The sequence below is a fragment of the Lepidochelys kempii genome, chromosome 2, assembly GCF_965140285.1.
Source record: "Lepidochelys kempii isolate rLepKem1 chromosome 2, rLepKem1.hap1, whole genome shotgun sequence".
Classification (NCBI taxonomy): domain Eukaryota; kingdom Metazoa; phylum Chordata; order Testudines; family Cheloniidae; genus Lepidochelys; species Lepidochelys kempii.
Window position 1 is genome coordinate 3,265,537 of NC_136381.1, and position 11,999 is coordinate 3,277,535.

The 11,999-nt window shown below is 49.8% G+C and overlaps 1 protein-coding gene across 3 annotated transcripts in view; it reads right to left on the minus strand.

Annotated features, from left to right (window-relative positions):
* Positions 1-11,938, minus strand: part of RECQL4 (RecQ like helicase 4) — a 44,095-nt gene extending 32,157 nt beyond the window's left edge. The window contains exons 1-6 of one of the 3 annotated variants that reach the window (XM_078851396.1): positions 11,876-11,938; positions 10,398-10,521; positions 7,738-7,771; positions 6,416-6,525; positions 4,770-4,949; positions 1,491-2,662 (exon numbers count right to left, since the gene is read on the minus strand). In XM_078851396.1, the coding sequence (XP_078707522.1) occupies positions 1,491-2,662; positions 4,770-4,949; positions 6,416-6,525; positions 7,738-7,771; positions 10,398-10,481 (1,580 nt within the window). In that variant the 5' untranslated portion in view covers positions 10,482-10,521; positions 11,876-11,938. Of the gene's footprint in view, positions 1-1,490; positions 2,663-4,769; positions 4,950-6,415; positions 6,526-7,737; positions 7,772-10,397; positions 10,522-11,296; positions 11,829-11,875 lie in introns of those variants that run through there. The other 2 variants (XM_078851397.1, XM_078851395.1) reach the window with 2 other exon arrangements.
* Positions 11,939-11,999: the final 61 nt, after the last annotated feature.

Below are 11,999 nucleotides of genomic sequence, written 5' to 3' on the forward strand. Positions count from 1 at the left end.
CAGCGTTGGCTTAAGCGTGGCCCAAAGTTACACGCTCCGTCTGTGGGAGAGCCAGGAATGGAACCGAGATGCCCTGACTCCAAGTCCCATGCTTTCCACATGAGACTACCCAAGAGAAGGGCCAGATTCTGCCACTCTCTCACACACACTGAAGATGACCTTATTCTGAGAACAACCCCATTGATTTGGGTGGGGGTGGAGAGCTGGGGAAAAAATCTGTCCCCAAGCTATATTTTTAAAGCAATGTTTAAAGAACCCAATACATTCTTAGTAACATAGGGAGGGAGATATTCTGAAACAGTCAGTACTGATCGCTACTCTTCCCCTCAAGGCTCCAGAGCTAGTTTAGAACCCCTGGAGTCACTGCGAAAGGAGCCGGCAGCTCAGCTCTTACTTGTGCTTACTTCGATAAATGCTCTGGATACAGATCCTCTTTCTCTGTCAATATTTAATGTGCCATCTGCCTCAAAACGGGATGTGGAGGTGCTTTGACAAGTAGATTGGAAAGTCATCTAGCTTTCTTGCAGCATCTCCACTGGGCTAGCTTGTACTGCCCACTACACTGGGCTGGGTTTTAATAGTTTATTTTCCCCTACACTGCTTGCAATCTCCATTTTGGGGCTTGAAAAAGCCCCCTCTCATCCTAAACCTCCCCTGCTCCCAATTTGCATTTGGCAACTCCCCTGCTCAGCTTCCTTCCCTGCCTTGGTTTGGATTTATTTCTCCTGTTACATCAGCATCACCCCTGCTATCAGCAGCTGGAGGGTTTAGTCACCTGCTCATTGCAGAGAGCCAGACTCTCCTCTCAGCTACACCAGATCAAACTCTGCTCCCCCATAGCAATTCTCAGCTGGTATACGGTGTCTCAATGACCAGAGCCAACTGTCACAGTCAGAGCAGCCTCTAAACTGCTCCAATTTATGCCAGGGCCAGCTTGAGAATTGAGGCACTTTCACTGGTTCCTGGACTGCTTCTCTCATCTGCAGAACCAAGTGCATCTTCGCACAGGAGAGGATCTGGCCCATAGTTAAATAAATATCAACCTTGCTCACTCCAGAAGTGCTGGCAGGAAGCAGGCTACATTAGAGCACGAGGATGCTCATTCAGTATTGAAGTCAACTGGGAAAGCACTTGCACCTTGGAATGCCAGCTTAGGCCAGTTTCAGCGCACGTTTCAGATGTTGTTCAGGTCCGAGCAGGTTTGAACCTAACCCGTTTATTTTACTGCCAGGTGGTTTCCAGGAACTGCAGATGACACTGCAAGAGCTGCCCATCTTACACACCTGGGAGATGGTGAGCTCTAAATCCCTGGCCACTTGGGTCAACAGGGAGCATTGCATGGTGGGACCCTTAGGCTCCAAGGGCTGCCTCTCTATACTTAAGACAAGGACAACTTCTGGCTACATCATACAACCCTGTGGGCTGCACGTTGGCCACCCCAGCTGTATTCCCAACCCCAAGGCTGAGCCACCAGAAGAGACCAAACCCACCTGCAGATGCTGGCTCTGCTGCTCCATTTGTGCTTCCCCTCCCCTTCGACTTCTCCAAGGAGGTTTTCAGAGAGCATTGGCACATCCCTTCCCTTCTCCTCTTTAACCTCCACAGGCTCCCCATCCTCTTCCAAGTTGCTTTCGCCTGGCTTTGGCTCACAGATGGCCCCTCTCACTTTCTTCTTCATGGAGACGGGGTTGTTTCTGGCTGATGCATTCGTCCGCCTGCGCTTTGGCACCACAGCACCATCATCTTTGCTGGCTGTGGCAGTTCGCTGCCTCTTTTTATTGGTCACTTTGACCTTCTCGGGTTGACTGGGCCCGTCCCCTGTTCTACAAGAGGCTTCTCCCTCCCCTCCTGAAGTGTTACCAAGCTTTTCCTGCTCTGCTCCCTGATGGGCATCCTTGGGGAGATTCTTAGGTTTACTGACACGTTCTTTGGCAATGCTGATTTCAGTAGCACCAAGCGTTGAGTCCATCCTGCCGTTCCCTTGGGTTTCACTAGTACCCTGCTCATCCTTCACAGCCACCCTGTACTTATCTCCACCACCTTTAATTAGATCATCCCCCTCCAGGGCAGCTCCTTGCCGGTTTCTCCTAGAAGGATCCCGGTGTTTCTGCAGCTTCCAGCTCCCCAGGGGGCAGTTTCCAAGAGGTGGAACATTCTCGCTTTCCAGGGACTGAGCCCTAACTCCAGTGGTTTGGTTCAGGGAATGGTCATGCAGACATCGGTCAACATTCGCCTGCAGGGCAGGGCCTGCTTTTGTCTGGTCTTTGTTCCTGCCATTTGAGGTAGAAGCACTTTCCTCTCTTGGTCTCTCCCCTGCTTTCTCCCTGATGCCCTGACACCTGTCCAGCCAGCCAGGATCCAGGGAGCCCAGTCTCTGGGCCACCGTCTGCTTCAATTGCTGGAATTTATTTACCTCAGGGCTCGGTTTCAGCCCTCCAGAGAGGATGGTGGGGGCCAGCCCCAGTATCGATGGTGGGAGGAGGAGGTCTCCTAGCTCATTAGGATCAGAGTTAGTAACGCAGTCTTTGTCGCTTTTCAGTGATGGTATCTGTGGGGGCTTCGGAGATGCACCCTGGTTGCTGTTGTCCGAGCTCTTCTCCAACAGGAGCACAGCTGGCTTCCCTCGGGGAGTCAAGGACTTCCTCAAAGTTATAGGACGCTCCTGCAATCGGAATTAAACAGCAGTAAGTTTTCAGCATTCCCAGTCCCAGTCTAGGCCCTACACTGCTCCTCTCCATGCCACCCCTATGCACAGACACCCTTGGAATCCTGCTTCCCCAGGCCCTTTCCCTGCCCAAATCCAAGTTGCTCCTACAGAATCACTTCTTCCAGGATGTCCACAACAAGGGACACAAACCAACAGCTAAAAAGCAGCTCCAAAGCATTCCTTCCTCTGGGCTTCCAGGTGCCTCCATCAGCTCTGCCAGCTCTTCAGGGCAAAGACTGGCTTCACTGCACAGCCTCCAGTGCAGCGTCAGCACATATATAACTTAGAGCAAGCCCCAAAGAAAACATTAGCTCTTTAAAAACCAAAGAAGAGCCAGTCATGCTAGCGTCACAGCTACTCTGGGCAGCAGTTCTTTGGTGCGCCAAGGGCTTCCAAACAGGTTCCATTTGCTTTCACGCATCAACTCTCGACACACATCTTCTGCCCACACTAAAGGGAAGATGCGAGAACAAAGACACTTTTGATGGACGCCTCCCTCTGATAAGAATGAGCGACACTTTTAGAGTGCCCCAAAGGATGCGAAGGGCCACATTCAACTGGCCTCACTCGTGATGCAGCATGAGTGCAAGATCCAGCAGAATTTGGCCCAGATAACAAGCTATGTGCAGAGGGATCGCTTCAACAATCACTGAAATGCAGCCACCTCTGGAGTGGAACATGACAGCTGTTTTAAACTGCTCAAAAGCTTTGGGACAGGAAGTGAGGAATATGGCATCCAACAGAACCTGCTGGCGAGGTTTTGTGCTGTAGAATGTAGACACCTAAATGAAATCTGATCATGACACTGGAAGTAATGCCTCTACTCCAGGGGAACATGCCAGGGGATCTTTAGTGACAACAAGGAGTCAGGAGCTCTGGTTTAGGCAGCTTTCTAAGGATTTAATATTACAATGGGATAGTAAATATCCAAACCTAATTTCCATTGCTTCTGAAAATACCCACTTTGCTTTGAGTGGGAATTAGCAGCCTCTTAAAGGAGAATTCCTGTGATTTCAGTCACATGTGCTGAACACATCCAAGAGATCTCACCGGATACCACACTCGTTTTCATTATGCAGCAGCTCCTGAGCGAAAGGGTTTAACCAACCCATGAGAACTACCTTTGTGAACAGCACCAAGCAAGGGCAAATCAGAGATTCATTAGCTATTCGGGGGGAGGGAGAGGGGGGACTAAAACCAAACAAAATGTATCATCCCCCTTTCTCCAGCCTTGTTATTTGATCACAACAGAGTCAGGTGAAAGAGGAGCCTCACACAGCACCTGGGGTGCAGTCTAACCCCTCAGCTGGTTTGCAGTTCACCTCCGTGATCTCAAGAAAATGGATCATGTGACTCCAGCGGGGCAGCCTCACCTTCCTCAGCATCGTTTGAGCTGAGCCCCTCTAACTCGTAGAGGGTTTTGCAGAGTTCACAGGTTTGAGCTGGTAACAAGGTTCGCTAAAAATCTGTTGGGAACTCACCCCTGGGGCCCTGCCTGGAAATGCAGCGGGGCATTTTCCTCCTCTTCGGAGGAAGGGCCATTAGCAGCTTTGAGAGGTGCTTCCTGGGCTCTCTTTCCACTGCCTGTCATGCAAGCTTCTTTTCAAGCTGCGCCTGCCCACGCTAGCCTTTGGCACCTGCCGTCTCTGAGAACAAGGAGAGCTTCTCCTTTTGAAAGGAGGGGAAGGATCAAACTCTTGCTGCATTGGCAGCTTGCCTGGAGCTCACCTAGCAGGCAGGAAAGGGAGGTGATTACGCAGGCTGAGCCTCTGTAGTAAAGAGAGGGGCAGCTGCAGGCTACAGCTCCCAGCATTCAACGTGCCCTCTTGATCTAAGCTTGGCCTCCCGCGGAGTAGTCCATCCCAGGAGCTGTAGTCCCCCCAGACTGCACCTCTGCATTAAAGAGGAGAGCAACATCACTGAATTCAGTGGATCACACGTTGGCCACCTCTGCTCTTTGGGCCTAGACATGAGATTCTGCCTAGTGAATCCATTCAGAGCGCTAGAGCGATCACACAAATGCTACTCCTTCGGAAGCCCAGGGCTTTGTTCATCAAGTTACCCAAACGTCAAAGGCCCTTTCACGGAGTCGCCAGACCTTTATGGCCGCTCCCAGGTTGGTTTTTAGCTTCATTCCAAAATACTGCGCAGACGCCTTTAGGGTGTCACGGTCTTGGGGGCTCAGCCTGGGGGCTGTCTGCCCTCGATTCAGATGCGCACCCCAGCAACCCGAGTCAGGAGCCTCGAATAAAAAGAAAACAGTTAAACCAAGCTAGAGCACATCTCTAGGAGCCAATTAGAGAGCACAGACACATGATCACTTATCTCTGAGATGGGGGGGGGATGAAAAGCCAGAGAGCACCTACACATTCATAAGGAACACTGTACTATCTGTCAGCCCTCCCGAGAGCTGGATGGAAAACATCAGGCCTTCAGGTGCATATCAGCCTGTCATCCTCTAGTGCAGTGATTCGCAACCAGGGGACCGCGAGCAGGTTTCAGGGGGGCCGCTAAGCAGGGCCAGCATTAGACTTGCTGGGGCCCAGGGTAGAAAGCCGAAGCCCCACCGCATGGGGTTGAAGCCTGGACCCCGACCCCCGCCACTCGGGGCTGAAGCTGAAGCCTGAGCAATATAGATTTGTGGGGGCCCCATGGCATGAGGCCCCAGGCAGTTGCCCTGCTTGCTACCCCCAAATGCCAGCCCTGGCTTTTATATGCAGAAAACCAGTTATTGTGGCACAGGTGGGCCGTGGAATTTTTACAGCATGTTGAGGGAGCCTCAACAGAAAGTGCAGCAGTTCCCAAACTTTTGAGGGCCCACCCCTTACCCCGTCCACACCCCACCAGCTTCCCTGAACCAGGGCTAGGAGCGGGACCATGGATGGGGGGACACATGCACACATGGGGGGGGGGGGGGGGAATAGCTCAGTGGTTTGAGCATTGGCCTGCTAAACCTAGGATTGTGAGTTCAATCCTTGAGGGGGCCATTTGGGATCTGGGGCAAAAATTGGGAATTGGTCCTGCTTTGAGCAGAGGGTTGGACTAGATGATCTCCTGAGGTCCCTTCCAACCCTGGGATTCTATGAGATTCTATGGGTAAGGGGGCCGAGGCTGGGCCGGGTCTGGGGGCAGGAGCAGAGCCGCAGATGAGCTGCGGTGGGGGCTGGCAGCCGGGCCTGCAGGTGCGGCTCCACTCCTGGCCTTGCCCACAGGGAATAGAGTCGCGGCCAGAGGCCAAGGCGTGCAAGGGGACGGGAGCTAGGGATGCAGCTGGGGGCTGGACTGGAGCAGAGCGGGGGTGGGGAGGTGGGTGGAGGGCCTCTACAAGTGCCTCTCTACAGCAAGTTAGTCACACCAGCTCTCCAAGTGGGTAAAGTCACGGTCCATGTAATTAGGTTGACACAGTATCAGCATAGACTCTGTGTTGCTTACATTGACTGTTCACTAGCCTCCAGGAGCAGTCTCCCAGAGGACACACACTGCCGGCACAAGGAGCCAAGCGTGCAGATAATTTAATAACCGTGGTGGCTGTATGCCGATGTAACTTAGGTCGATGGTTGCAATCCCTCCACACTCAGAGCTAGGAAAGTCTGTGCAAGTTCTGCATACACAAGAGCTGCAGGATCAGGTCTTGTCACAACCCCCAGAAAGAGATGCCACGGCAAACAAGCTGCTGAGCTCAGCAAAGCACAAGCGTCCCTTGGTTACCTGTTCCATGGCTGGGGTTTGTTTAGCAGCTTGCTGGCAGACTGAGCTGGATTCAGGGAGGCCTTGATGCTCTCTTGCTTGCTTTAGCGCTTTATACTCTCGGTATAGTTCTGTGCATTAAAATAAGGATTATAAGAGTAGATTTCATAAGGTAGCTGAGACATGCTCCATGGTCTTATTTCTGTTGGAAAACCCAAGCAGTAATGGACTAGTAAAGGAAAGCATACACCCATTCCCCGAAGAACAAGGATTCTGTAGATTTAAGTTTGGAGGGGTTAGATTTGTACATAATTAATTATGTCTAAAGACCCTTTCCTAACTTTTGACAGCTAACTTTTTACACTAGCTGGAATTTATAAACACCAAAATCATCTTCATTGTTATTTATACAACATTTAATGACTGGCATTGAGATTCACAACTGATTGAGAAATCGAAGCATAATATTTGATAACCATATTTCATGTCTTAAAAACACACACCTGCTTAAAGTTACGCACATGAGTTTTCCCATTGAGTTAAACGAACAACTCCCATGTGTAAAGTTAATCATGTGTATAAGTATTGGCAGGATTGGGCCCTAAGATTTAGTTTCTAAGCATGAAGTAGTATGTGCTGAAATTGAGTGACCCCTCACACATGTCCCATCAAAGCATACATCATCCACGTGCCCAGCTGAGGTGTCTTATGGGCCTGGGACCCTAACTACAACTGATTTCAATGGGAATAATGCTGGAATTTCTCCTGCTCCCCATTGTTTTTGGGTGGAGAGAGAAATCCAATATTACTGACATATGCCAATTGAAATCTAATATTTCCAGGCCTAACGTCTTATTACAGACTTTGAAATATTTCAAGTCTAAGAGTGAACATTGTTCTCTTCTCTTTAAATAAACTTTTACTTTAAATGCCCGTTGTCTATATTCTGTCGACAAACATAACAATAATTTTACTATTATCTAGCACTCTCCAAGGATCTCAGAGTGCTTTATATAAATTAGTATAGCTCCCAGTGAAGCAGGGCAGCAGCATCTCAAGTTCACAGAAGGGGAAACTGAGGCAGAAAGATTAGGTGACTTACTCAATGTCACAGGGAAAGTATGTGGCAGAGCTGTATGGGGGTGGGGAACCATCCTACTTACCAATCACCCCAAGGGAAAGGAGAGCCTTTCCGAGGACAGCTATAGCAAAAGCCTTATCTCCTTTGCAGTCAATGGTGATTTTCCCCCATGGGCTGATCCTTCATTAGTGACACAGGCACACCCTACCCCTCACCCTATGGAGCAGCTGTGCAGTTTGGGGAGTTTATAGCTCATACTTACTCTTTGTCTCCTCTGGAGCCTCTTCCATATCAGTCTGTAAAACAAATACTAAACTATTAGGCATTAATCCCAGGTGTGTTTGGAGAGAGGCTCTATCCCCCCGTCCTGCTTGCTCCCTGTGTTCCTTCTTCACTTGGAACCACCTTCTCCCACCCTGTGCACCAAGTGCCCTAGGCATCCTGCTTCAAGGACTCCTGAGAACCCTTCTGTTCCACATTGTTTTCCAGCTGGAATGACTATCAGCCCCTGCATGTTTATCCTGCACGGTTCTTATTCAAACCTTTATGCTGCAACCTTTTGGGGACAGAGATTCGCTCCATCTTTCATCTGGTGCTTATGACCTACTGCAAGGCACTCTCTACATGTCAGTGAGCTAGGTAACTAAGTGATACCATCCCATCTAGCTCCTAATTCAGAGGAAAAGGTGCAGTAAGAGGCCAGGTCTCCAGATTACAATGGTAGAAGTCATATTAATAACTCTTACCACATAGCACTTTTCAGATACAAAGCCTGTTCCACACATTTCAATAACCTCTCTACCCCCTGAGAAGTAGCAAAGTATTATCTTCATGTTACAGATGGGGAAACTGAGGCACAGAAAGACTCAGACTTGCCCTAGACAACAGAGGGAGACAGTGGCAGAACCACAATTAGTTCTTGTCTAGTGGTCTGGGAATTGCTGATACTCATAGAATATCAGGGTTCGAAGGGACCTCAGGAGGTCATCTAGTCCAACCCCCTGCTCAAAGCAAGACCAATCCCCAACTAAATCATCCCAACCTTCTCACCCCAACTGCCTCAACCTCCTTGAAAGGACATACATTAGGGCACAGTTAGAGCGAATTGGGGCTTCTATTTCTCAGGCTTTATTGCTTAATGAAATTCAGGGCAATTTTTTGGGGCAGATACATGGAAAAGGAAAAGGCCAATTTTTTGTGCAGCCCAACGTTTAATTATTTTCTTTTAAAACATTTGTGGTGCCCTGGGCACTGATGTCCCCGTATTGGTGCACAGTGTAAGAATGGGCTGTTATAAATTAATAGATGGTGACTTAAGGCCCTGACCCTGCAAACACTTATGCACGTACTTCACTTTAAGCACAGGTACGGTCTGTTGTCAGATGTTCGGCTGGGTGTATGTGTTCTCTCCGTGTGCCATCCCAGCTCTGCGCATGCAGCCAGCACAGCAGATGTCCATTGAACCGCTCAACGATCACAAGATCCGTTAAAGTACAAAGGCATCCGGCCAGGTTTATTGTCAACAAAGCATGATAGTAGTATCCCGCAGACTCTAGCGGACCATTACTACATGTATGCCCTTAACAATGGATGCAGCTCAGTAAATGGAGGGACCTTCCATTCCCCGCTAAGCTAGACAAAGACATCCCTCCGAGGTACCAATTTATACACCGATACAAACAAGTTCCCTATTGCCCCTCTGACATAGGTAGTTACTGCACCCTGATGTGGTTAGTTACCAACCTCTGACATGGCTAACCACCACCCATTACCTTGTACCTGTTGGTTTGATCAATACATCTCTATCCATCACAAGGTCATCATCTTTAGGAGGGGTCAGAGAGTTCTCATTACCTTTTTTTTCTTTGAGGGGGGGGAGGGTGTACCATACTTGGTATCGGGGTGTTCTGGTACCACCCTTCTGGGATGTGTTTGCACGAGTGTCCTGTGCCTAGCTTTTCTTAAGAATGTGTGTTTTTGCAATACCAGCCCTGTTCTTGCCAGGTTCTGTGAGCTTGCAAGCAGGCAGAGTTTCTGTTAACTTTGCTTCATATCAGCAAAGCTTGACCACTACTTTAGCTCAGGCCTTAGGTCTCAGACCAGGCTTCTGATACAAGGCCTTATGTCTCAGGCTCTCTTTCTACTACATTCCCCCACTTTTTGCCTTTTTATGGGGAAGATGTTTACCCATCGTTCTGGAAAAGTATAATGCATGGACTGAAGATGACCCAGTGGGCTAAACACTGTTATATGGCCACCTTACTTTACCATTCATACATTCATGCCTCATCTGTCCCTTGGTCTACACATTCCCCCACATGACTGATGGACAGATTTTCTTTTCAGTCCCTTTTGGTGGGCCTGGGAATGTTAGGCCCAGGACTTCGATTGAGGAATGTAGTTTTATGATTGATCCTTGGGGTCACTCCCAGATAACATATATGGATATGAGAGCCTGACTTCAACTGGGCCTCCAGACATTACCATAATCCAAGTAAATAATAATCTTTGAATCTCTCCAATCCCCCTTCGAGACTATCCTACAGAATGACAGATTACCCATTATTAAGAATTCTTCCCTGATATTCAGTCTTAAATCCCCTCCTCCCCGCCCTTCTTGTCATCCCACTCTTCATTTTATGCCTTCTTCATACCACCTTGAACAATTTCTGGCCTTCCTTGGCATTTGAATTTGCAGACAGTTGGCACACCAGGATGTTGCTCAGCCAAACTGAAAAGATTTAGCTCTTTTAATCTTTCCTCAAATCAGTGCAGATAGCAGCAGAACCACATAATCCCCAGCACAGATGAACAAGGGCAGATTTAAACCTACTCTTCTCTTTCCTGTATTTTTCTTTTGCAAAGCTACTCTTAAACCTCTGATTCCTTGAGTCATATCCCCTCCCACCCCTGCACGGGTACCTTGCTCGGTTTCCTCTGGTGCTCCTGAAGAAATGTCGTCTCCCATTTTTTCAGCAGGACTTTGACCTCGTTGTATCTGTCCATGGTTCCGAAGGCCTGACCCTGCTCTGAAGAACTGCACCAGCTGTAAATATTGCACAGATCTTCAGATTAATCCTCTCCAGAACCAGCCCTTTGCAGTTTTATTAACAGGCAGATATCCCCAGCGCTTTCTGCTGAATAGTATGAGGTCATCATACAAGCACCAATCTACAGGCACATCCAGGAGGAAGTCAGTGTGATATAGGGCGAAGGCTCTGACCACTTTAGTCACTGCAGATGGTGTCTGGCAGGAAACTGCACTTTAACAGTTAGTAGTGGGTACTTGCCACCAAGGCTGCTAATCCGCTTGCTAACTCAAGTGGTTCATGCTGTCTGTGCTCCATAGATGGGGCAACGGGACACATCCCCACTATGGTTTGAAATCAGTGCAGTCTACCGCTTCGCTTCCTGTCCCAAACTGAGTTCCCATGTTCCACTCAAGAAGGGAGTGCAATATTGTCACAGTTCAAAGCAACTGCACCAGTATCTCCCCTTAGTGGCTCAGCAAGGGCACCCACTCTCAGGCTCCGAGCTCCACAGCTGATGCCTCTCCAGGGTGGAGAATCTGTGTCTCTTTGCTGCCTGAGCAGGGTATTGTCAGGGTGAAGAGTTCCCTGCCTTCCTTGTATTTCCCAATAAAGACTGTATGGCTAAACAGACCTGCCTGCTTTCTCTTCAGAGATGGATAACAGAGGGGTTGCTACAGATTACCACCCAGAGCTTTCTAAGCAAGCCTACTTTATTCTTAAGGTAAAAAGCATTACAGAGAAGACGTATTAAAACAATCAAAGAATCTACACCCGTACTGATCAGCTTACCAGCGTTCACCCCAATTCTAATGCAGGTTCTGGCAGGATAAGCACTTCACCCCTCCTCCCCAGGGGAGTCTTATCACAGCTTCCACTCAGAACAAGCATCCTCATGACAAGTTCCGTCCACCCTCTTGTACAGCTCCATGGGGGTCTCCGATCCGGAGTTTCCAGGCGCAAGTCACTAGTATACAAGGGGTCTCTCTTGCCGTAAGAGGGGGAGAATTTGCACACACACACCCTCCCCCCCCCAGGTATTCCCTGAGGAAAGCCACTTTACAGGTATCGTTCCACAAAGGCCTCTGAGCTGCCTCAGACCTCCCAGAGGGGAAACTGAGGCACAGAAGGAGAGACTTCACCAGGGTGACACAGCGAGTCAGTGGCAGAGCTGCCAATAGAACCCAGGCGTCCGGGACCACCTGAGAGGAACCCAGGCGCTCGGGCTCAGCCTGGGGAGCCCTCTCCAAAGCCCGGAAGAACCCAGGCACCTCCCCGCCGCCCCCGCGCTAGAGGGAACCCAGGCGTCCGGGCTCCGTGCCGCAGCCCCGCAGGCAACGGAGCTAAAAGACCCCGAAGCCCCGGACTCACCCGCGCCGGCCCGGCTGGCTCCCGCACAAACCTCCCGCCTGCCCGGAGCGCCCACCAATAGGAGCGGCCGCCGCGGGGCGCGCGAGCCAGCTGCCCAATCGCAGCCCCAATCTCCAAGGAAACG